This window comes from Cataglyphis hispanica, chromosome 3 (assembly GCF_021464435.1).
Source record: "Cataglyphis hispanica isolate Lineage 1 chromosome 3, ULB_Chis1_1.0, whole genome shotgun sequence".
Taxonomy (NCBI): domain Eukaryota; kingdom Metazoa; phylum Arthropoda; class Insecta; order Hymenoptera; family Formicidae; genus Cataglyphis; species Cataglyphis hispanica.
In genome coordinates, this window is record NC_065956.1 from 11,137,522 (window position 1) to 11,165,354 (window position 27,833).

Below are 27,833 nucleotides of genomic sequence, written 5' to 3' on the forward strand. Positions count from 1 at the left end.
AGATTGTCCTGCTTCTTTTGGCCTCCTCTGATCCCTCTTTAGCATGCGCGCTTGCGACACATTCGCGACGCATCGCCCTGTGTCGACGACTTCGTAAGCTCCTCCATATTTTCCCCATATTCTCTCTGCATGAAAATTACATAATACATCGTTCGATAGCACAGATGATATCGATTGAAAAAAAAAAAAACCTGTCATTTTCAATCACTGCGCAATTTTTTATCTTCTTATTCGACATTTATCTCACAGTTCAAAATTTAAGTTTTAAAAATAATAAATTAATTAATTCACATAATAAAAAGTGCACATATTCCATTTTATAATATATAGAATATTTTCAATATCCTTTTCAGAAAATAGAAATAAATCATTATTTAAGAATTTATGAGGAAATAGAAGTTCTTAAAATATCACGAGTCCAAGTAAAGTTTGGAAAATCTTGTAAGATGACTTCAAAGCATTCGTCTAGATGGATTTCTCAAAGACATTGATGTAATATTACGCGCGTAAAGTATGATATAATCTCCAATTAGCTTTATTATAATATATATATATATATATATATATATATATATATATATATATATATATATAATAGAAACACAAAAATATTAATTTCCACATATAAATTCGCAAGAGAAATTAATTTCATATTTTTTATATTTATATTACATTACTATTTATATATATCCATTACTGTATAGATAATAAAAGCTCGCCTATACACAATTTCTCATTCTGCATCTGAATAAAAAAAGCCCACTATTTTGGATTTTAAATATAGAGCCTCGCGTGATTTCGTTTCCCTCATATCTCGCACGAAATAACACAGCTTTCAACAAAGTTGATATTGTAAAACGTTATAACTTACGTCCGACTATCGCACGTTCCACATAACTTTTCACACGATGCTTGAAATTAAAAAGTTGATTCCACTCTCTTGCCGCGGCGTCTTTCATTTCGTTCGTCTCTCGCGTGCGTCGATGACCGTCTATATCTTTCTCACTCTGCTTGTCAAGTTAAAAGCGAATGGTCGAAAAGAAAAAGAAATCACTTTATGTCTCATATACACGGATAGAACGCAAAAGGAACGGGCCGCGTAAAACGAAAAGATTTCGGGAATGCTAGATATTCGGCGCCAAAACGTGAAACGACGCGTCTCCCATCGGCATCCCTTGTCTCTGCCTCCTTACAGCCGTCTGTTGTCTTATTTTTCTCGGCTGCAATTTTCTCTAGTTCCTTTACACGCGGCATTATTTTCACGCGTGCCGATCGAGTCGCACAATCGAAATACCGAAACAAGTATATCCCGTATGGTGAAAAATTTTGTCTCACTTAAATTTATAATTTTCCACAATTTCATAATATACAGAGTAGTTATAATATCAAATTTATTTGTAGCTAGATTTTTCGTAGAAAATATTTATAAATAAATATAATATTGTATTCATTATTGGAAGAGAGAAAAAACACGAATACATGCGCAAATACATTTATACTCAAAATAAAAATAACACTGTGTGTACAAATACAATGCACTTTTTCATTAATTTTATGAAGCAAAATGTTCTAAAAACTTAATTAAATTAAATGTTTTCTTCATAACGCAATATTTCTCTTTTATGCTTCGTCGAAAAAGGAAATGTTTCCCTAACAAAGTCCGCGTATTATTTTTTTCTTTCAGAGCTTGTCTTGATCTAGCCGCTTTTTCTTCCTCATTAATTTCATGCCGCGAGTTTATTCCTTCCTCTTTTAATGGTGTCCGTTTACGAATGACCGAAGGAAAGGACCCCACGCCGCTAATCGTAAGTGAGAACGAAAGATGTTGGGCGCCAACGAGAAATGTGATGGAATAGGGACACGTGCGTGTCCTACACGCATACATATACGTGGATACATACACAGCATGTGTTCGTAGATTGAATGGACGTCTTGAAACACTGCGAGATTTATCGATGCATTAGTGCTCTCGAAGTCAGCCGGGCGAGTCGCGCGTGGCTGATGCCTCTCGTAACTTCCAGATTTATCGGAGATAAAAATTTTCAAGGACAATCATTCGCCTCGATTTAAAAAGTGCATTGACTTTAACTGGGGATAATCTTGGTTAGATATGTGATCAGAAAAAAATAAGAAAAAAGATATGGTATGAACAGAAACAAGAAAAAATATTGATTGGATCATATATAAATATAATATTATACAAATTGATGTTTGATTGAAATTTGTAATATGAACACTTTATGTTTCGTAAAAAAACGTTTATAGCAAGATCTAAATTTGTACTCGTCCTAAGAGTGATGTTCCGATAATAAATCTTATATATAACTTGGATAAGGATAGAAGGTTCTCTTACTTACAAGATTCATATTGCGAGGCTCATACTCATGTGAGTTTATGTTTTGAGAGAGAATGAGAGTATATAGACACTTTCTCGCCTTTTTGTCATACCAAGCAGAATTTAAACTCCTACTAAACTTTCACATTCAAAGCAAATATTCACGCACACATGCATGCTTCTTAATCGCATGGCTCAGAAGTATATATAAAAAAAGTATATACATAAATGGAAGATGCAAAGTGAAAGATTCTGTTTTAATTTATTCACAAGTGAATAAATTAAAACAGAAAAATATATAATATGTACTTTACGTTATATGGGATAACTTTTCTTTTCTTTTTTCTCTCGTAACGCTAAAGATTACTTTAATATTAAAGCAAGCAACTTAATATTGAGATTGATATAATATAAAGAAACGCTATGCAATAATATAAAAATGGTTTTATCCCTGCCAGAAATGTCCATAATATTAAAAAATTTAATACTATATCGAATTTGATCACCCATTAATACACGATACGATCATAAACTAGCTTAGTGACAGCAATCCCAGTATCAAAAGCGATAAATTGGCGAATGCGCGGACAGCGGAATAAATCGTTGTCATCGTGCGGGTCGCTAACAAACGTATCTCCCCGAGCGAGCAATGCGCGAGCGGGCACCTCGATATGTCCCATGAGAATCACTGAATGTGTTTACGGCTAATCAAAATCGCGCGTACCACCTGGAATAATTAACTAGAGAGCGATGCGCTACGTGAACCCGTGTGGGATTTCTAACAATTCATTCGCGCAAGCGACACGATTGTAGGAATATCAGAAGGAAAAGGGGCACAAGGGGGATGCTTTACAGTCCGAATGAGGGTGGCGAGAAAAGCCTTGTAGGCTCGTGAATCATAGCAAAAACACCCACGCGAAAACACCATAAAAATAATGCAGCGTGCGTCACGATATGGCAGGCGTGAGTCATCGCTTTACGAAATGTAGCTATGTATCGTATTCACGAAAATGGCATCGACAAGTCGCTTGACGCGAGATTTCCATCTCCGGCGACATCAAAAGTATATCCTGATCAAAGTGCAGATGAATACGTGCCACACATCCTGCCTCGCGTTATGAAATATGCTAATAGGAAATGGATAATAAATGGATAATACATGTAACACAATTTAAAACTTGTGAGTGTATCATATAAGTTTATTTATAAGTCTGTAACGCGCGAAGCAAAAGTGATTAGAGTCTCGAATCATTGCAAAGCTTTAGGAAAAAAATTACATTAAAAAGGAGCTGCAATACTTTTCGTTGCGACGGATAAGAAATGATTAATTAATCAGAAGAAGCGTGAGAAAAAAAGCGAGAGAGCCACACTTCCATGAAAAAATTAAGAAGATCCGTTAAATTTTACCGCACTCGGCACAATATCTGGTAAACATAATTGATAAAGCAAACACTGAATACAGGCATAATTAATATTCAGCAAACATCAACAAGTCGCAGACATGGAACTCGCTTAGGTTCTCGGATTCGATGTTAAAAAAAAAAATGGCACATCACATGATTAATTGATCATCCGTGACGGAGAAAAAATGAAGCGAAGTGCACCATGAACGTTAACGATAACGGGCGTCCGTCACCCCTGAATCGCTCGCATCGCTGCATTTATGGTATGATATCGATCAGTCGTGATACTTCTTAGTCATCATTTCGTGCTAGGCGACTCGTCTAGAAGAACACGGACATTTTCGTGAGTCACTAATAAGAGAGTCCATTTCCAGTAAGTGCTTCGTAGGTGCCTGCCTGCCTATTCGCAACATCAACTAAGCGCCAGATGCAATAAACGTTTTGTAGGCGTTTTGTCGACGCCTCATAGAGAACAAGCGTCGATCATTTCTGCGGAATCCAGATTGTACGCGACGTACAATTTCAAATTTTCTATATAATGGTTTCCGCGAAAGAGCTTGTAATTCGGTACTACAATTGAGCAAACATTTTTTCGAATCTAAATGATTAAATAAATAAATGTATATATATGTATAATTAAGTAACAGATAATAACTTTTTAAATTTGAAATTTGTTGAAAATTCAATTAATAAAATAGATAAAAAATGTTTATAATATAAGTAAAATTTATTCAAATGTAAAATACATAAAAATTTTATAGTTTCAAATTTTTTGGCTGCTATTATCAATTCACAAAATAGAACGTCGATTTAATTACATCGTATGTAAAAGATAACATATGAATATAGCGTACATTATCCTGTTAATAAAATGAGTCGGATGGTAATAACTGAGTTTTAGTATCATCGTTTATCCAGGGGATATAAATTGGAAGTAGTAATTTACGATCTTACGCCGACGCTTTGAACCGGAAGAGTCATTCTTATAACCCGCATAATGACAATTAATCTTCTAGGAAATCAAGAAGGCGCAACGCCTTTCTAGACTGATTACATGTAAGTAGTTACGTACAAAAGTTAATATTAATCATTATTTATAATCACTAATTATAATCTTGCGGATAAAATTTGTTAACTTTGTTATTATTGTTAACGCTTTGTTTATCGAATAAATAACATATAAAATATGTATTTCTCAATACAATTTGAAATTCATTTCTGCATCTGTTTCATGTTCGATGGTCCAAAAGAAAAAAACATTAGCGTTTTTATACGCGCGTAACAGTTCTTTAATAGTATATGCATTTCCAATGCGATAAAAAACAGTAAAGAAAAACCTCGTCTCAGCTCCCTTTAGACAGATCTTCTTGGATTTCATTTATTTACGAAGCGAGTTAAATCGATCTATCTACATAGGGCAATCATAACTTCTTCTCCCGGGAAAAATAAAAAATAAAAAAAATTTTAAATAAATGAAGAACAAATCTTATCGTTAAACGAATTTATTAAACTCGCGATTATTGATATAATACGTTTAAAACAATACATAATTGAAATGATTTCAACCAAATGTATTTAATTTTCACGAGATTACTTGATGTATACCGGTGTAACAATGACATTTCACGTCGTGCCGATCCAATAATGGCTTTATTTTATTTGACAAACGTGCAGAAGCGAGATAAAACGTGTACAACCGAGAAGAGAGAGAGAGAGAGAGGGAGGCCACCCACGAGCCCATGAGCATCCATAAATTACGCTGGCAATTCGTAACAATTACATCTCTCTCTTTCTCTCTCTTCTATAATTCTATTATTTATGTCTAGGAAGGGCTATCGCGCGGGATCTCATCCGTCGATAGAGGGTCGCGAAATATCGATCTGCCTTTTCTCGGTCGTGTTTATCGCCCACTGAAGCACGTAGCACGCTGCAACAACGCTGCGAAACGCACGTGCGTGTAACCGCATCGACGTCTACGAAAGGGATCGTTTAGGGACAGCTGAGCCAAGTCGGGCGAGGGGATGTTTCCGCATTCGTCAACTGTATCGTAGATAAATAGATGCACCGCCCGGTGCAACATAGGCATCGAGACGAATGATATTCGAATCCCATCAATGAATCGTGAGATAAGCGTCACGTGGCATCATTGGATATTCGAGATAGAAACGGCGTGAGATATTAATTGAAATACTATTAAACAAGAATGTTAATGACATGTATATTATATAATGGACAGGAAGTAAAAAAGAATATAATTAGAATAGATATTAGGTATCATTTATATAATCCTTATAAAAATGTAAATTAAATATTATAATAGATATTATAATATTTATATAAAATTATATTTATATAAAATTTATATAAAATATTATCAATTGTAATATTTTTAAATTTCATGCTTTTTGTAAATTTAAAAATATATTAATTTGAGTTATATATATACACCACAGTAGTGGACTATCATTTTGTATTGATTTGTTTTATTCAAGGGCTCTTTGACTTTTATATTTCTCTTTAATATCTTTAATTAGTATATATTTACTTTCTTTTTGAAATAACAAATTATTTACAAATTTTTTACAAATTAAAAGAGCATGTTTTTTATAAAGTTATTTATTAAGACGCACACGCGAATAGACTGGCAATACAGATGAAAGCGATAAAAATTTCAAGAGTTCTTCAGAGTGCTCATATCAATTAGACTGTGTACTCTTCATATTCACTTCATTTATGTATAAACAAATCAATGGCGGGGCAAGAAGAGATTCGTTTGATTAAATAAACTGCGGCCTGATAAAAAAATAATAATCGATGAAATGAATCCCGTCGTTTCTGTTGCGGCAGCAAAACAACTATTACGTTCATTGAACTAAAGCGTAAATATTTATCTTTTTATAACAATTACCGTTTTTATTTTAAATATTTATTTCATTGTTTCTCGCAAAAATTGTGCCCTAAGGGAGCCCGAGAATATACGTCGTTTTATTAATTCCATCAGTAGCTTTTTAAAATTACGTAATTATAATTACAGAGAAATAATTATAAATGAAAAAATATCTTCAAAAGCTTAATTATGATTTCAATAACACATATTTACTCCATTTTAATTTTATTACTCAATTAAAACATCAAAATATTTTGTTTTTTGAAGTAATATCTCCAAGGTTTAAATAAAATTATTTAACAAGTTTTGTGTGTGTGTGTGTGTGTTTGCCTCTAATATATTAAATACAATATTTTTAAAAACAACAATATTATCGCATCGGCGATTACGCAATTTGCAGCGCTTTTCCGGGTAATTACTTGCGCAGGGCATTGAGGTTGAAGGAACCCGGTCGGTGAAAAGTCCCAAGTGCTACGTGACGCGCATTTGCGCGGGTGCGCTCGCCATTCGGGTGAAACGAGAGGAGGGTTGCCGGTACGGGTATCCAGCGAGGGAGAGCGAAACGGCAACGAGAGTCTCGAAATAGAGAGGCTGCGAACCGAAGCGTCAAGGCTAGAGAAAATTACGCGCGCCGTAAAACCTGCGCGCGGCTCTGCACGAGCGTGGTTTTCGTAACGACATGAAATTTGAACGGAAGCGATGGAAGCGTGCATTTTATTTATAGGAAGTTTACGCTCGCGCGCGGAAACGAGCATGCGAAACGAAACGTGCTCGGGCGAGGGACAGCGCGAAAATTCTCGTTTCTCAGGCTGCGATAGCTGCTTGCACGATGAAAATGCGCCTAGCAAATTCGTCTAATGAGCCTTAAGCCCCGGTGACTAATAGCAGTAACGGAGTAACGGCGACGGAAAATAATAGCGGCAATAATAATGGTCGCATAATAAAGCGTATGCTACGTTCGCATATTAATGTGCTCTGTATACTTGGAATGTAGAAATTAAAGAAAATTGTAATTAGGGTTTTGTTTCTTGAAATGAAAATGAAGTACCAAGCCTGATTTTAGCCGAGGATGTAGAATATTTTCCGAGTCGTGCAGGAACACACGCGTGACGAAGAAAAAATCATAGAACGCTAGAGGATACGATGGCGCACTTGGATAAATAAACAGAAATTCTAGTAAGAAGATAGTCTAGTCTTTCTAAATGATGTAGAATAATTTTTCGGACTATATAAAGAGAAGCAAACAAAATATAGTTACGAAAGATACCACTTTAAAAATGTATACTCATCCCGATCTGTCTATTCAAGAATTTTGTTTACAAGAATCTCTCTCGCTTTCGGAGAGTAAACATCAAATCTGATCCAGAGTATGCGAAATACTCTCTTAACCGAAAATATATTTATAAACTTCGGAATGTACACTCTGAGATTCAACATCGATTCTTCGTCTATTCGAGAATTTTGTTTTCGAGGGCCGTTCTCGCGGGGAGAGCAAAACATTAAGCCTGATCCTTGTAGAACGGAGCATCTCAGAATACTTTCTTGCCACAGAAGCAAAATAGGACGCGTGACAGGCAGGAAATCGTGGCACGCGTTGGAAACTGCCCCGGGGACACAATGGCGCCCCTGGACAAACAAGCATACAACTCGATACATCCGTCCGTCTGCTCCCGGCTGCCAAACACGCCTGCCCCTTTCAGAATGCATTCCTGACCCTCGTTTCGCTGCGGAACCCAACGGAGTATCGCTCCACCCTCGGCCGGCCAGACCGCTGTAGAGTTTCTCTGCGTTTTCAATCCCCCGGCGCATCAGGTCTGCCATCGCGTAATCGTCCATGCGATGATACGCCAGAAATCCACCCCTACGTGCGTTTATTCCAGCGCACATTCCAACCAAACTCGGCGCGGTATCGCCCTTCCGAAGCGGAAAGATCGGACGGAGACGCGTGACGCAGCGGAAGACCCGCCGCGCGAACGCGATACTCGATATTTGTAACATAGGTACGTATATGTTTATGTACGTATAGCATATATACACAGAACGGAAGGATTGTAACTGGTACAATTCCGGCACAATTCGATTTGCAATATGTATGGCCTTAGGAAGCCACAGAGAGCACGAGCTTTGCTCTCGCCACTATCTAGCGTTTAGCTATTTGCGAACAAATATGAAGATCATTTTACGATTGCCTAAGGCATGCAAAATTTAAATCCCGCGGAATTATATAGAATTAAATATTTGATGTACAATAATTTGATTAATATTAAATATTTTATTTATAATAATTTGATGCGATAATATATTTAGCTTTGAAAGCTATCATATATAAAGTAGTTTTGTTCATGTCCAGAAAATGATATTTCTAATGAAATTGTACGATATAAATTTTATTATAGCTATTTTCTACAATTTTCTATATTTAATTGCGTAAATATATAAATATTTTTGTATTAAAAAGATTTTCTTAGAAATATAATTTGTGTGTGTTTTAAGAAACAATAATGTTATTATTAATTTCTGCAAAAATAAGTAGAAATATGATTTATGATAATGTTTTTAATAAAAATAACTTTAAATAATTTATAATTTGCGAGAAAATCTATAATGCAGAAAATATTTAAATAATATTTCATAATAAATAAAATTATAAACATAATTCTATTCTATTTAATCCGAAATTATCAAAGTATATAGCATTATATATGAATTCTTATTTCATAATCTATTGTAAATTATAAATTATTTCAACTTAAACTAGTATAAACTTGTATAACTGGGAATTCAACAATATAATTAAATATTTAATTTTCCCTTCTAAATCCAATAAAGTAACTTTTTACAATCCTCCCATAACACAAACAAGCGTTTCACTTTATATCCCCGTTTCACAAACGACATTACTCATTGCAGCATTTGCATGCATTACTTGGGCTCTTATTTAGCATTACTCCCGCGTTCACATAAACGCGCGTACACAACGTAAGGTACATGTGTGTGAATGTGCATTCGCGCGTAGGTGTGTCCTATCCTATCGTGTATTCGTGTCGAAGGCGCGCGTGTGCCGTTTTACACGTATAGGTGCGTGTCCGCGTTTCAAACGAGTGCGTGTGCCGCGCGAGAAGGGCGAGGGTGTTCTCGGGTAGGGGAAACTAAACGCGTGTCTTTGGTTTTGGTTTTAGTTTCGTGGCAGTCGCTGCCGACGACGACGAACCGGCACACGATCACGATCACGACGACGACGACGATAACGACGACGGCGACGCCGATCTTCCCGAGCGGTGCCGATCTCGCGATCTAAATACACCGCGTGTCTTGTCGCGCCGACCGATCGTTTCCCGACAAGCGAATCGACGTCGTATGAAAGAGAAGTGAAATATGTGCCCTTCGATTCGCAGGTGTAGCTGCAGATGCGGCTGAAAGTCGACTAAATCCAAGAGTATATTGGTGTCGCTCCAGTGTCACTGACTGTATCCCTATACGTGAGGATTACTTTGGGAGATAAAGATTCATCTATCTCGGAGTACCGCATGTGTGTTCCGTTTTCGAGACATTTATATAAAATTTATGTGGGTCTGTGTTGTTGTGAATTTAAATCCCTTTCGCAACTATTGCGACCACAGTGATACCGAAGAATTTATCGGAAACGCATTCTTTTTCAAACGCTGTTCTTCTCATGCTTCAATTGTAAAGTCTTTATATCTAATAAATCATCTTTCTCATCATTTTTCTTACATCTAATAAAAAAATCTTTAAAAGATCGAAGTTGATTATCAGCCAACTCTAAAATTGGAGCACATAACGAAGAAGCTTCCCTTAAGCTAAATCTTAATTTAAATATCACATTTAATCTGATTAGTTTGAAAGATTCTATTGCGACAAATAGCTTCTGAAGGTTAATTTATTTCTTATAAATCATATCGCATTAAATCAAGGTATTATCAGCGAGAAAAAAATATACTACTCACTGCACTACTTATCACTAATACCTAACTAAAATAAAGACTATAAAGAGGAATGAAAGTTATGCGTGAGAGTACCACCTGATCGCGTCTCTAAATTAAATCGCGCGGCGCGCAAAAGGAGGACCACCTACCAAGAATAACGTCAAGGCGGGGAAGAAGCAGTGGCAAAAAGCGACGCGTAAAAGACACGCGCCAGAGACGCAGGATCAAAGTTGAAATTCCTCGAGAGGGCGGCGAAGGAGGAGGAAGCGAGCGGGGGAAGTCAAAGCGGACGAAGAGGACGTCGACCAAGGACCGACAGCCGAGGCAAAAGTTTCGACCGAGAGAAACGAGTGTGCGGAAAAAAGAGAAGCGGCACAAAGGCAGCGGAAAAAACGCAGCTTGGTTTTGTTAATCAGAAGATTACGACGCGTTCGGCTTAATAACGAGCGAAGAGAAAAGGAAGGGCGTACGTGAAAGGACTGGTGGAAGGACCTCCGGTCGTGAATTGTGTATCATTGGCGCCTGTACTTTTCATCGAAAGATCCGACTGAATAGAAGTCTATAACAAAGAATATATGTCCGTTCTTGAATAAATGAATAAATATTATTGAACTGCCAGTCGAATACAGATATATTCACGAAAGATTGGGAATTTTAAGAAGGGACGAAAGAAATTAAATACTCTCCGTAAAAAGTAAACGTGTGAAAAATTGCAAGAACACATAGAAAATATAGAAACTGCTAATTGTTATTTTTATGTGAAAATAGTGATAAAAGAAATAGTAAGAATTTATCTTTGTAAAATTTATTCCATCGTGTGAGGTGACTATCAATAAATTAATTTCATGAATATATAAATAATTATTATTAATAACAACCGCAAAAAACAAACGTGACGTTATACACAAACATTGACAACGATCGGTTCAAAGTCGATCGCGAAGACATCGAGAATGTCACGACGATCTTTCAAATCGTTTGAGTGGTCGCGATCTATCGTGGAAGTGGCGCGATCGAAATTCTTCTGGAATCAATATCTGCCTCGCGAGAAGGATTGCCGTTGAAATAACTGTGTTTGAAAAAAAGAAAACTCAATACGATTGCAGCAACCGAAATCGAATGCTGCTCCTCGTGATAAGAGAGTGGATCCGACATATTGCGTGAAGTCATCGCGACACCCAAGCCTCAATTCTCGATAGAAAACGATATCGAGATGCGCTGCGCATTGGAATATGTATTTCTGACGAGCCTGCTGATGGTGCTAAAGACTCATCGAATGGGCGCAGCTGCAGAGGAGCCGGAATTTCAGAACAAAGGTACGAGTCGAGACTCGAATTTATTTATTCTACTCGGAGAATTTTCACAAAATTTTTTTCGTCGTTAAATTTGTTGCTCGATTACTATACTTTCAAATATATTATGTAAAATATATTAGAACACATTATTTTATTCGTATTTAAATTTACCCCAAAAATGCATACTACATGACATCATACATAGATATCGATGCGCTTAAGATTGTATATTTGCATCTATTTTCTATCGTTAACTTCCACTGACAAACATCTGAGCTCTCGTTGCCCGAAACTGTCAGAAGATTGACATCTAATTAGCAGGTCAAATCCGTCAACGAAGCTATTAACGCAGTACTCTCTTGAAGTTTAACGTACTCTCCAAGTTTACACTTGCCTATGTTTAGTTTACGTTTACATATTGACCCATTAACTTCCTATCGACATTCATATTCGTGGAAGTTTTATAAATTTCCTTCGAGATGCTAAAATGATTTTGGACTTTATTTTGATATCTCACAATATTTTATCTTTTTGAAAGCAATATTAATTCATTAATATGAAATTTTGTCACAATATTTTCTAATAAAATTATTAACCGTATGATAATTGTAAAGTATGTCAATAATAATTAATAAATTATATATATGTATACATATATATGATTTGTGGATTTTTAAAAACGTATCAAATGAAAAGGACCATCGCGGATTTCGAATTATTATTATATAACTCACGAAATGCCTTGACACTTTTGATCATCGACACCAACCGGAAGGATTTAAATAAACCCACAAGCCCGCATGTGACTTACTGACGTTTTAGCGTTCGTAAAATTCAATCAGGGCACCGTTTGTGTAGCTCAATCTCCAGAGCATCACAAGCAGTGATGCGTTGTTTCCTGTTTATAAATGTATCGTTGCAACACAGCAATATCTCAATCTCATTCGCACAGGAGAGAAAGCAGATAAAACTGATTGCACTCGTTATCGCGCGCAAGGAATATCTTGTATATGCGTAAACGTTTAATTAATCGTATTACGCGGAAGGACCCTGAGTAAGTGCAGTAAATAGGCTTATACCACGACGGTAAAGACGGAACAAAAATTGAAACAGCTGCTGAAATAGACGTCGCCAGTTTAATTTGGCGAGACTGTCGACGTTTCGCCACTATGCCAGAATAATTACATTATTAATCTCAGAGTTGCCAACTCTCGGAAAATTGCTAAGACAGCCGTGAAAAAAAAGATATCACGCAAAACCCGGAAGAGAGTATCTCGGTCGTAAAACGTAACAAGCGGAATTAAACTCGTACATTTTACGGTCACGAAATAATTGCGAACATTTTTTTGGTCAGTGTTAGGAAATATTAGGATTCTTGTTAATGTAATTGTTTAATAATTATTTAAAAATTTATGACGCAAATTGTATATACAAAAGTAGAATTATTCCTTCTGTATTTATTTCTTTTTTCCCTTTCCTTTTTCATTTAGTATTTTAAAATATTATTGATTAATTATGATGATGCGAGAAAAATTTTAATTACATCAAAATAACAATGCTAATGGACGTTACAACTGTTCGATTGTAAAAACCGTTCTCTCTTTTTTGATTGAATTGAAAATTAAATATATCAAGGCAGAAGAAAAGTACCGAATCGTGTAAGATAATGAGAGGCATAATTCAAGTGGGGCCGAGCTGCGATTAAAGCTATCGCGCGCGATATTCGCGATATAATAACAGCAGCGTGCCAGATCCTGCCACGTGCGAAACGCTCGATCGAAATAGGAAGCTCCATAAGCGCACATTGGTGAGTGGATATTTTTGTCGACGGTCCCTTGCGCGCGGGCACAGCGTGAGTGCGGGAACTCGGATGATCCCGAGTTTGCGACGAAAGAATTCGCGTGACTTATTTTCAGCGCGAAAGGAATCTTCGAATCTTTGGCTCTGTCTCTATGAACTTCATCATTCACACAATAACTGAAATAATCATCAAGAATCAACGTTGCCAACAAATATAGAAATTTAGAGATGCTTGTCGTTGTCAAAACAATGAGAAATATGCATATAATTTCACCAAACAATGCATTATTGAAAATTTAATGAAATGTATACAGATATATGCAATCCATTCATAAAGCTTACATTATAAAGCTCTGAACTTAATAATATTGATCGTTTGGCTGTTTACAAATAGCTACATGGGAGATGATAAAATCTTGCCATTTGTCATCACGCTCATGTAGGTATCACAAGAGCTTTTACATGTTTGTCTAACAGTAAAAGTCATGCGGAACGGCCCATTGCGAAAGCAGCACTTTCTGCGAAATGAAAACACATAAACCATTGCAGCATGCTTTTTGCGCTCGGGAGATCACCCTCGATATCGTTGCATCGTACGTCTCAACGACTCCCTCGACATATGCTAATCTGATGCACAGTTCAATTTGCATTTTGCCTATAAAATATGTATAATACAAGCAACCCTTTTGTATAAAAAAAAAAAATCAATGTACAAGAAACTTCGAAAACTTCCTCCGGAAAAATAATGGAATATTTTGAAGTATAAAAATAGTTTGTTGAAAAGATATAGACTCTTATATAAGATTACTGTTATATAAGATGTTTATAATAACTCACTTATAATTTAACAATTAATTAAATGATAACATCAACGTATATATAAATTTATATTTGCATAAAAAATAAAGGAATTGTAGTAGCGCGCTTTAATAATTTCACAAAATATTAATCGTAAATTATATTTTCAAACAACTGGTATGTACTTTTAATTAGTTTATGCATATTATCGTTTACAAATGTCAGAAATGATAAAGTATAATAAGACAATAGGATTTCTCATTAAATACAAGCAAGAGTTCGTTAATTCCCAAAGCTTTATAGCATGATAATTATGCATTGTTCTCAACATCTAATTGAAAGCGGAATTAGCGTTATCAGCATAGATCGCGTTACACACATCTTGCATTTGATAAATTATTATATTATATTATTTAATGTTTCTGATCGCTCGCGTTCTTCATTAATTCGATTCTTAATTGCAGAATTATGAAAAAAAGGCACAAGTTGTAATTTAATTACAGCGTATTTTTGACCTTTGTCCAATTACTATATAATTATTCCTATGAAAGATTGATAGAATCGCAATTTATGTTATTATTTCTTGTAATTTAAGTAATAATCACAAAACATTGCATTGTCAATATTTAAACTTGAGATGGCCAAGGGTCGTAGAACAAAATAGCGAGGTGGAGCACAGAGAAAGGGTTGCTCTTTGAAAACGGAACAAGAACAGGTTTGCTTAACGAGGAAACCACAGGGTGTACGGGTCAGAGCATTGGTGAAATTATCATACAAAGTGGTCAAAGGTATCCCCGCGTACCCTCTGCTTCTATCCCTTCTATCCCTAGGGATAACCTTTGGGATAAACAGCTCGCAGGGAGGTCGAAACGAACAGAAGGTGGTCGACCGAGAATCGACGTAATCGTCGAGTTGCGTGTAGCTCATTATTTCGAAACAGATCCGAATAATTTAGGTAGCTGGCCACATGGTCTTTTTTAATAATTATTGGAATGAGATATATGATCTATCTCTTAAACAAGAATTTCTGTGATCACACTTTGTAACTCTTTATTGAAACTCCATAAATCGTATCTTTAAATCGGTCATTGCTATTAATATTATCATTAATTATATTCATCGAATGAAAGTTTCTTAGCATGCATTCAAGTTTGCTTATAATTTATCACGTATTCAATATCACTATAAATATTTATATTTATATCTATAAATATTTATATTTATATTAAAATTAAATATATACGTATATAATAAAAAAAATATTATTATTATTATTAAAGTAGTAATTTACAAAATAATTCTCTTCTATGCAATTTTGTTCAAAAAACATTTCTCTCTATTTTAAATATTCGTATTTAAGTAAGAATCATTCACAAGGATCTTATACCTCTCCTCCGCACTACTGACTTTTTCGAGAACGTGCTTCTCTTATTCAGTGTATAGTAAATTTTATATCAGCGTGTGATATGACATGACCGCGAATTCATTCGATCTGTCAACGATAGATGTGCGATCGAGTGAAAGGAAGGGCAGAGAAAGAGGCCAGGCTTGCACGGAAATAGATGTGCGCGGCCGGAAACACGATTTCCCAACGAACGCGTGATACAAAAATAGCGAACGGAGTTGTCCCCTCTCGGCCGACTATTATTTACATAACTGCGCGATACGCGAGTGACTTTTTTCAACGCTTCAAATTGACTCTCCTGAAAAAAGGATGCCTTGCATAAGAAAACAGGAGGAACGCCGCGTGGCGGCGATTCACTTAGGGCTTCACAAACTGTATTCACGTTGTTGTTCCATGAAAGACAGGTGACTGCAGTGCTTAAAAACGGCAGGTTTATCCTTCTTAACTGCACGTTCTTACATTTTTTTATGAGTTTGAAATGAAAGATATATATATATATATCTACTACATTATGAAGAATAGAAAAAAGTGAAAAACACGAAAACGTTTTTACTTCAGAAGAGCAAATGATTATGAAATATAATAAATTTTGAAGCTCAGTCTTATTATGATATATGGACTTTAATATAAGTTAATATATTTGCGAAATAAAAAATGGTAGAAAAAATATGTATGAGGAAAAATTTTCGTGATTACACTAACGTCTCATACTTTATTTTTTTGTAAATATGGTAAAACGTATAAAATAATTTTATTATATATTTTTTTATATATATATTTTGTTATATTACATATATTTATATTATTTTATTAAATGTTATATATAAATGTATATATAAAACATTTCTTCTTCCCTTTAATTTTTGAAGTAATTGAATATATATAAAATTCTACAAAATATATATTAAAAGTTTCAAATTTCTCCACGCCGGTACGCGAAGAGAATGCTCAACCACCAACGTAAAACATAGGACGCTTCCCTCTCATCAGGTCCTTAAAGGCTCAGTGAGGCCGATGAAACATGTAGCGACGTACTAATGAAGCGGTTCTTCGCGAACGACACTGTCATCGTTACGCTCGCGTGGCCACGTGCGTGATTATTATGCACGGGAGGAATGCATTCAGGCACGGATGCGTGATTTACTAAACAGCAGGATAGTCTTATTATGTGAATAAATAACGGTATAAAAATCGATATAATTATCTTTTCCTTGTTTGCATCTTCTTTAGAATATAGATGTGTGCAGTATTAGATAAAAATGTGTCGCCACATAGACTGAATTCTATCAAAAGAAAATACTCAATAAAATGATGGACGAGAGATGTGATTTCAATATGTGTACATGCACAATGAATGAGTTATCAATGAAATACCGGGATGTGCATTAACAGAATATAGTGTGACTCGCGCACGTGCGTTTAGTCGGTTGGCCTGCTCGGTTATATCGCTTCTATTTTCTGCACTGCTACTTCGTAACGAGATGTGACGAATTCAAGTTTAAGTCGTGCGTCCTAAAGACGCTATAAAATCATGGACAATGATACACCGAATCGATGCTCGTCGTCGGATAAATTGTGAGCTGGCAAAGTTACATGGCGAGGAAAACAATTAGTTATTTTCGCCGAGAGTGCGAGAAAGCCAGAGATAACGGGCAAAGACATTCTCAGCACGCATTTATTTTTTAGTTTTGCATTTAACTTTTAATTTTTAAGTTTCCATCAAGCTATATCGAGCTATATTTGTAATCTTGAATATTGCCCTATTTCACAGCTAAAAAATTAAATTTATATATACAACATTCACACACACATATGTATTTATTAAATAAAATATTATCTCTATCATATTTTTCAAGATTACTATATATAATGTACGTGTAATTTTTTTTTAAATAACATGCTTTTAAAATTATAAACTAAAATATTTCGAAATAATGTTAGAACGTTATATTTCCGTGGTCTTCGATTGTTGTTACAACATTTAAGCGATAGCTCGCTGATTTATGTATTTTTCTGCCAGTCGTTTGTGGGCACCGCAAAAACGTACGGTTCGCACAGAAGTGATTTATATCTCGACTTTTAAGTTTGTGTGTGTGTGGTTATTATTGATTATAATTTCAAACAGAACAGAGAATATTTTTATATCACATATCTCACATTTTTATGTAAATTATCTTTTGGCTGAATTTCTTGATCAAAATCAGTGTCATATCAAAATTATTAATAAGTCAAATATTAGCTAAATAAATGCATGTGCTTAAATATATGTAATTTTTTTTTTTTTTACTTTTCCTCAGCACCAGTAAGATTAGTCTGGGCGACTGAAGGAGACAATGTAGAGCTGCCATGCGACATTACACCGCCGACACCGGAGGATTCGGTTAATATGGTTCTCTGGTTCAAGGACAACGTTGGTATACCACTCTACAGGCAAGTCTCTCTTTCTCTCTCTTTTTCTTGCGCTTTAAAAATAATCCTACCGATCTGATACTATTTTTATACAGCATTGGCGCCATAAAGCTAAAACAATGACCTAGCCTGAACTTAACTCTGCAGAAAATGTCGCTAGTAACTTAACAAATAATTCCGACTGTTAAAAGCCTGCTAAAAATTAGATGAAAAAAATAGAGATATAGAGATCTATAGTATTTCTATGTCTATTGCCACAGTAAATTTATATGCAGATTTAGAGGCGCACTTTTTTATAACGCAGGAGCAAATTTTTTTTTTCTTGACAGCGCGCACGGTATGTCATCGAGCTTTAAAATGTCCTTCCTGCTGTCGACTTCCTGTTTTCTGGGAATCCACGGAAACTGATTCGCATGACAGTGACTTTTGGCCGAAAGTCGGGCCGCCGGATGTTGGCTAGGCCCGCGTTATTGGGAGATGAGATGCCATTGTTCTGAAACCGCATCTCAAAATATCTCGGCACGAGTCCGAGTCCGAGCGTGAACTTTTGCGTTTACGGATACCACCAATGCGTTCTGCTCGTGACATATAAATATCATCGTGACGTATGAGCTCATTAACGATTAATCTAACTTAACGCGTCGTATATTCTGATAATAAATATTGTTTTAAGAAGAGAAAGTGTATAATTAAATATTAGATAAAATAAGATGCATATGATATAAATTTACATAAAAAACTAAAATATTGATTTAATTTCATTCAAAAAATATTAAAATTATTAAAATTGTAAAATTAAAATTCTCTCACACATATACATATGTCTTAATGTATTAATATAAAAAATTTTATATGTTATAATATTATAATCTTTAATATATTTTTTCACATAAAAAGAATAAAAAATATTAATAATAAATACTAATTTATACAGACCAAAATGTATCTGATTTCTATAAAACGTTTTACATACAAATTATTATTTGTTGTATTATATTAAATTTATTCCAAAATTTATCGCGTGAATAGTTATAGAAACACGCTCATATTGCGCATTGATATGCATATGCGAGGAGAGTTCAAGTTAAGTTAGGTCAGAATTGTATAAATAATTCAACCAAATTTTCACGATCGAAAGCATAGGATGATGGAATTTCATAACGCTGGTTAAACTTCAGGAATAGCAATCGATCGAATACTCTTTTTCGACTAATATAAGCATTAAACAGAGCGCGTGGCGTCGCTGATTTAACGATCCCTAGAATCATAAAACAAGATATTTCCTCCAATCATCACTATTTGCTCATCCGTAAAAAAATAAATAGCTCCATCTAAAAATTGCGCATTTGTATTTGAAAGAATTTTTATTACAAAGATCTGTTTTTCAGAATCTTTCTTATCAGCTAAAAATGGAAATGTGATGCAAATTGTAAAATAAATATTTAAATTGATCCTCAAGGATATATCATTTTCATAGCATGGCATATTTTTATAATCATTTCTTTTAGACATAAAAAAATGTGTAAAAAAAAAAATGGACACTAAAATTTATATAATTGATAATATTGATTTTCAAAACCGATCTATTACAAAAATACATTATCTAAACGACGAATTGAGACATATAATTAGTACATTTTCATTAAAAATATGTTTCATTTCGCAAAAGAAGCTTTATGATCCTGAAATTTCTTGAGATAATAAGAGAAAATAGTGACAGCTAAAAATACAACGAAAACGTACCGCGCAATATGTGGGCGATGGAAAAAGTCAACGAGTAGTTATCAAAAACATGACAGTTATACGGCTCACAAAAGAATATAGAGCTTTGGATAATATTAAAAAAATATAAGAAAATAATAAATTTTATATAAGAAAATATAGCAAGAAAAGAAAAGATCGTAGAGCGTCAAAGGAAAGTAATACAAACAAATCGCGAAGATAAAACAAATTCTCATCATTTGCGTCTTTTGTTAATGAAGTATTTCTCATACATTTTATCAATAATCGTTGAAAGAAATGATCGCAAAATAACAGAAAATAAAAATATACTTCCCGAGACGGAAAAAGTTTGTACTGAAAAAAACTTTGTTCACAATTAAATTTACATGTCGTAAACAATAAAGTATCATTTTAAATCTTTTCAACAATTTAACTCGTATATCACGCTCGTATATCACGATTAAATTGAAACACGGCTCGATTATTAATCTTCTGGTGGCTCCTTGCGTTTTACGTCTTACAATTAGAATTCTTCGTAACGGGAAACTTTTTTTTTTCACGCGTTCGAAGAAACGTCACATTTTCGACGAATAGAAAATGCCTCTGTTGAATTTCGCGGCACGTGGAATTCAAGCCACGCGGGATAAAATTTTCCAACTTCCATTACTTTCGAGTCGACTTTGACAATGTAATTGGTAACGATCGTCATATAGACTGTATATTAGGGGCGAATCACGACGTACGGGTATATAGCTCTTTGAGACGATCTCTCTTTTTTTTTTCATTACCGTCGTTTTTCCATCACATGTCGAAACGATTTCCTGTTCCTGCCGTTATGTAATACGCAGCGCGCTAAAGCTACTGGAATCTAAATTCGCGGCCGGTGAAGTCTGCCAAGTGTCCTTTTTTCAGCTGCGAATAGATGCGCGGTTTAGTCACCAAGTGAGTAGCCAATTGGCGAAAGTGCAATGTTTACCAACTTTTGGTACCGGAAACGCTAAACATCGCGATGGAAGTTTAGCAAGACTTCCTCTTGGCCGATCTAAAGGCGCCTTGGCCACGTGAAAACCCACATTTTTCGTATAACTTAAGCAAATTTGTATCTTTTTTTCTCAGAAAATAATAAAAATAGATAATTTTAAATTCTTTTGATTCATGACGCGAGAAATAACACTAATACATTCAATATTTTAATGACATTGTCTAAAATGGATTATGCATAAAATAAAAACATAAACAATGTATTTTCAAAAATAATTAACCGAAATTTAATAAGATTATTATTTTACTTATCATTTATTATTTTATTATATTATAATATTATATTAAATATATTATATTAAATTTATTATGATAGTTTAATTTTAATACATCCTTTTTTCTCTGTAGCCTGGATGCGAGAAACGGTAGTTTGACCGACGCTAATCATTGGGCAGTCAGCGATGACCTCGGAGGACGAACGTACTTCCAGGTCGGCGATGGTCACCGAGCGAGATTGAAAGTCACCAAAGTGACGTTGAAAGATCAAGGGGTTTTCAGATGCAGAGTGGATTTCGTAGATTCTCCAACACGAAATTTTCGCGTAAACTTGACACTAGTTGGTAACTATCATGTTTTCAAGAGTGTGAACAAAAGAGAATAGAATATCATTATACTCTCATATTTTTGACTTTTTTAGAGCAACCAAGTACACCTGTGATATATGACGCTCAAGGACGAGAAGTGACGGGAGTAGGTGGTCCTTTTTTGGAAGGTTACAGTCTTGTTTTGACCTGTCAAGTGTCTGGAGGTATAAAACCCGCGATCTTATCTAGTTAAATTTTATTATCAATATATACCTTTGATATATCTGAATGTATATCGCTTTATTATTATATTTACAATATTATCGCATTATACGAGCCATATTCGTATAAATTTAAAGAATTGCATGAAAGCTGATTCGCAGAAAAACTGCATTCATAATTGTTTTACAGGTAGACCCAAGCCCTCGGTAACTTGGTGGAAGGACGGCGAGCTGCTGGATGGCGTGGTAGATACTGTGCCTATCGACTCACCGAGTAGATTTACAGTAAACGATCTATTTATTGACAAAGTCACCAAGTCACTGTGGGGAGCGAAGCTCGAATGCAGAGCTCAATCAGGACCAATGGGAAAACCTATCGTCCGCGAGGTGTCTCTAGACATATATCGTAAGTTTGCGTTTTAGATAATGTGCGTAGCGGAATTACATTCGGAAAATTTTGAGGAAATTAAAATTAATTTTAACTAATTTTAAAAAATAAAACTGAAGAATATAGTTCGCGTGAATTATATTCTCAAGTTGGTTTCAAGTCTCGGCAATGATTACGAGCTCGTAAATCTTTCAGCGATCGCATCCCATCGAGCACATCTACCGACGCTTTCTTGACTTATTCAATGTTTGAGCGACGATGAAATGCCAAAGAGCGGCATTTCGAAGAAGCAGATCATAAATGCTGCGTTAACGTGACATCTGCTTAAAATAAAATCGAAGAAACATTCTTCAAGGCCGTTCCCTCGATCCTAAGCACGTGCTAAGAAGCGGTTTCAAGTAGTGTGTGTTAAAGGGCACTCTTGGCACGTTTTATTCGATCGACGTGTCGCGCTTCCGCTCTCTTTCTCTCTTTCCTTTCTTTCTCCTCCATCTTGTTCTCGTATTTATTTTTAAGTCAAGCTAAACAGGAAGCTTATCGTGGTTTGCATCTACGAGAGGCATAAATAAACACTTGTTGCAATTCTCGAAAAGGTTGAAATCAAATATAAATATCAAGTTTTAACTTTGATCATTCAATGAAACTTGAGATTATATTAAATGTTTGAAATAATTTTTTATAAAATCACTATAGCATATTTAAATTTTCAGTTTATTTAAATTTTCTTAATTCTATCGTATAGAGTGTGTCTCTTCTCATTTTTTTTTTTAAAATAGAAGAAAAAGAGAAGTTTGAAAAAAGATCATAAATTATTTAATATATGTCATTTTTCAATCAAATAAGCACATTATTCAGTTTCTTTTTTAATTCTTTCTCTTCTTCTCCTATATCTATATGTTGGTATAGAAAGAACTTTAAATACAGTAACTGACACGTGGCGGAAGCGAGATGAATTCCAACGATTTCACGCGGGCCTCCTTAACTCCTTTGACGGTCGCATTTCGCAGAATTGTCGTCTAAAAGTAAAAATACGCGGTCGCGGGGTTCGGGACGGCGGGCATCTGGCCCTCTTTCCGCCCTCGTTATTTTTGTGACGCACCGCCGACAACGAAGTTCTCGGTCCCGCTTATAATTTTTTGCATCCAGCAACATCATTATCCTTCGCGTTTACATCCGCAGATGTAAATTTTTGACGACAAAGTGCCCATCTTTGTTAGACTTCCACACGTTTCTTGCTTCCATATTTTTTTTTTTTTAATTAGGAATCTAAAGCTTTTAAAGTAACCAAAATGATAGCAAAGGATATAGTAAAATATTGGAGAAAAATTATAGGAGAATTTAATATATTCATTTATTTTTTAGTATATTTGTTGATTTAATTTCCTGTTATTAATCCTGTTTGTTTTCGTTCGCATTTTAGTGAAACCGGCGATCGTAAAGATCGTTCTGAGCGAAGATCAGATTTTTGCCGGTCGTCCAATCGCCGCCAGATGCGAAACTTGGGGTAGTTCTCCAGCCGCCAGGATCATTTGGAGGCTGGGAGAACATGTGATAGGCGATCCCAACGTATCCACCACGCAAAGAAGTAATTCGACGGTGAGCAAGTTGGCTTTAGTTCTCAGTAAGGATGACGATGGCAAGGAATTGATTTGCCGGGCCGAAAATCCGAGGTTTCCCGGAGGTGTGCTCGAAGAAGTCAAAACACTTCACATCTCTTGTAAGTTCTCAGTTTTGCAATTCTTTTAAGTTAAGTCGATGGAATAACACGTCAAATTAGTGATAATAAAATGTGTAAATGTACCCAAAAGTACAATTTTGATTTTTTGTTCATAAAGAGTAAAACTTCTCACACATATTCTTCTTGTATATTTTTTGCTGATATATATATATATATTTCCTAAATTTAATTGCTTCAAGAATTTTCAAATAAATTTTTTAATTTAAACGACAAGGGAGTTTTAAAAAATATTTCTTCAGTTTTCTTAGTTTTTTTTCTCTTTAAGTGTTTTTGCCTGAGACAGCGACAAGAGTTGCGAAATCAAGTATTATGATACATAATGACGCAATTCCTCGAATTACAAACAGATGCTCCAGTAGTCGTTGCTCGTTTGGCCACTGGCTACGTCTTGGACACTTTGAGGGAGGGCGACGATCTCAAGTTAGTCTGCGACGTTCAAAGTAACCCGCCACCGTCGCGAGTAATTTGGTATCACGATGTGAGTAGAAATAGAGGGAAGAAGGGGAAAGAAGGGAAAAAGTCTCGTTATTATGATTCGGTATGATTCATTGCTATTCGTGTTCTTATCCGCAGAATCAACGACTGGGGCACGATGTGAGCGCGGGAATTTTGGTGGCTTCAAACTCGTTGACCCTTCGGGTGCTCGCGCTCGCACACGTCGGCGAGTATTCCTGCGCAGCTATGAACGCCGTGGGAGAAACTCACAGCCCGCCGCTTTTTATTCACATGAAATGTGAGTAGTCGTTTTTATTGATCAGCACGACGCTCGAGAATTATTCTTGTCACAATTAACTGTTTTTCTCAAGCAACAACGCGTATATATTTAAATACGTAATACAAATTAAATCTCGTATTAATAAATTATGTCAAGATATTTTAATTTAATTATTCTTTGAAGTTTGATAAAAACTTATGGTTTTTGTTAATTAAAATGTTACGAATAAATTTTTAATAAAGTATGCTAAAAGAAATTTATAAATAAAAATTATTAGCATCCTCTCTCTTTTTTTCTCACTCTCTCTCTCTCTCTCTCTCTCTCTCTCTGCGATATTTCTCTAAGAAAGAGAGACGAATTTTATATTGTGTCTTAGGCTTTTCTTCTATTTTTCATACAACAGTTTAAAACATTTGATAGATGCACCAAGATGCAGGGAAGGTAACGAAAGGAGAGAGATCACCGTCGCTCAACACGAGACAGTATCGCTCACGTGCGAAGTTGAAGCGCTACCTGACGATCACGTGCGATTTTCATGGACTTACAACGGTACTATCGGCGATGTTTTACCTATTCCAAACTCGAAGGTTGAAAATAAAGGCCTCATGAGTGTCTTGGAATATACAATTGGCGCGGATAATGATTACGGCACGTTGGCTTGCTGGGCGAGCAACAACATTGGACGGCAAAAGGCACCCTGTATATTTAACATCATACCTGTTAGTAAGTTATCCAGTAATTATATTTTTGCGCGCATTGTTTAATTTTCTTTTGCCTATTTCATAACAAAAAGATTAAATCGCTAAAAATTAAAACATTAAAATTTTTTTTTAATTTTTTTGAATAATTAGAATATTATATATTATATGTAATTCTTGTCAATTGAATTTGTATTTAAATCTTCTTGATACTTAAACGTCAACTTTTTATCGTCATCAGAACCACCACAATCACCATTGGACTGTGCACTGTACAACGAAAGCAGTTCACTAGAAGTTAATTGCATCCCGGGATCGGATGGTGGATCGCCACAGCACTTTTTGCTGGAAGTTCGAGGATCTCTCAGAAATTCCGGTATCGGCGAAATTGATCCTCATACTCTTCAAACGCCTCAGAGTGATCAGGGGATGGTCGGGGAATCTCCGCCTATTTATCAAGATATGAAACTGACCCCCAACTTCCAGCTTCACGACCTTGAACCGGGATACGATTATACGGTATACATTTACGCGATCAATGGACGTGGCAGAAGCGAACCCGTTCTTCTGGAAAACGTCAGAGTGGGGGAATCTATTGGTAGAAAGATGGAGAGAAGCGGGATTTTTTTGGAGGATCTAAAGAAAGCGCTGCCGCAAGCCAGTTCCGAGAACATGATTATCATTATTGCATTGACAGGTACAGGTAAAATCAATGTTTTTGGTTTAATTCAGTCTAATGTATTAATTTCGCATAATCACTTTGCAAGCCCAGTTCTAATTTGATGCAAATAAATTTAAATTTTTCATAAATTATTTGTGCATTATTTTTAATTTTTTATTAAATTTTTTTTTCTATACATCAATGTAATAGAAAAATTATTTTTAAAAGCAAAAATTTCGGGATATACTTTATCGCATTTATAAGTTTTAAATTTTAGATTTCTATTTAATTTATCTTCTCTCATTGTAATATCTTAAAATTTATTTCCTGTAAAATCAACCTGTATATCAACTTTAAATTTTAAAGGCGCGGCAGCGTTGGTTCTCATCGGCATCGGAATGATTATCGGTCTGATAATCTGTAGAAAAAGATCAAATACTACCATCATCGAAGGTCCGGATGATTTCACCACGCCGACCTATGTTCCGGCCCATAGGATCGAACCCAGAATCAGGTACTCTAACGAGAACAGACACTCTCAGAGGACAAGTCTTTACGTCGAAGAAAATCGAAAGGGTATATAAACGATTATTTACTTAACACGATAAACTGCTAGTTTGCGAGTAAATAATTGCTTAATTTATTTAATATTTTTCAGAACCGGATTTACTTAACCGAGTGGAGCTTGACTTGCGAGATTAACTCATCTGATTTTGTACAGCTAAAAATAATCAAGACACAAAGTGCAATGTAAAGTAGTATTCCATATAAAATTCAACTGCTTCGCATAAATCGGTATGTTCTATTCGTGTAATTAATATAATGTTATCAAATTAGAAATATCACGATTGTCGGCTATAACGAGCAACTATTAGCCATGTAAATTAACGCTTAAGCAGCGCGTGTTAGTTTTTATGATGGAGTCGAAAAAGTTGCCGATCTTCATGTAAATGGAGGCATTACGAAACATTCTATTAGCTATTTATATTCATTTTCCGCGAAACGCTTGGCCGCGCGACACAAAGAGGTCGGCGGTCGAGATTTGTACTTTAAATTGTATAGAGTATAGAGTTAAAGTAGCGTTAAAAATTGTACAGTTATTTTTACAACGTAGAAAGGCGCTAAGACGTCGGAGATCTTGCATACTTTTAAGTATTAGTATATTAATATTTCGACCCTTAAAAACGTGATCTTGCGTACCTTTTTTCTTTACAACAGACTGCTTCAAAAAACCATTTTTAATGATTTAGGGATTTTTTTTATAAATTTCAATCGTGCACACGTGAAACTATGAGTTTACGTATTTTATAAACAATAAATAAGTTTCTATGGTTATCATACATGTCTATGACATTATACTGCTAATCAATTATTTATATTTCGAATACATTCTTTTTTTGAAGCAGTCCATAGTTCATAAATTATTGTATAATTTTTGATCAGCGTAGTTTACGCTATTCCATACGATTATTGTAAATATTCATATATTAATATACACAATTATAAATAAAATAAAACCTCCAGATTGTATTATTAATGATTAATCAGATTAAGAAGATTATATAAAATGAATTGTTTTCTTTGTCGCCATTCCTATTTTAATTGCACGTCTAGTATATAAAAATTAATATTTGATTAGAATTGATATTTAAGTTATTTCGCGACACTTAATAATGATTATTGATTGTATAAATAGTATCTATACGTATTCCTGTGCTATAACAAAGCATTGAAACTATTGACGTTGAAGTCGTTAACTGCTAGCAATTTGCCAATTATTAATAATAATAAAGCTGCTCGGAGCAGTTGCTGATTTAATTATCCATTTCACAAACATGTCTGGCGTTAT

General features: G+C 35.0%; 1 protein-coding gene across 3 annotated transcripts in view; it reads left to right on the forward strand.

Moving 5' to 3' along the window:
• Positions 1-27,534, forward strand: part of LOC126859236 (hemicentin-2) — a 28,006-nt gene extending 472 nt beyond the window's left edge. Inside the window, exons 1-12 of one of the 3 annotated variants that reach the window (XM_050610299.1) lie at positions 9,809-11,885; positions 18,165-18,297; positions 21,388-21,599; positions 21,677-21,787; positions 21,975-22,190; positions 23,593-23,889; positions 24,258-24,388; positions 24,484-24,643; positions 25,046-25,348; positions 25,565-26,026; positions 26,351-26,560; positions 26,643-27,534. In XM_050610299.1, coding sequence (XP_050466256.1) covers positions 11,783-11,885; positions 18,165-18,297; positions 21,388-21,599; positions 21,677-21,787; positions 21,975-22,190; positions 23,593-23,889; positions 24,258-24,388; positions 24,484-24,643; positions 25,046-25,348; positions 25,565-26,026; positions 26,351-26,560; positions 26,643-26,686 — 2,382 coding nt within the window. In that variant the 5' untranslated portion in view covers positions 9,809-11,782 and the 3' untranslated portion in view covers positions 26,687-27,534. Of the gene's footprint in view, positions 1-9,808; positions 11,886-18,164; positions 18,298-21,387; positions 21,600-21,676; positions 21,788-21,974; positions 22,191-23,592; positions 23,890-24,257; positions 24,389-24,483; positions 24,644-25,045; positions 25,349-25,564; positions 26,027-26,350; positions 26,561-26,642 lie in introns of those variants that run through there. The other 2 variants (XM_050610300.1, XM_050610301.1) reach the window with 2 other exon arrangements.
• Positions 27,535-27,833: the final 299 nt, after the last annotated feature.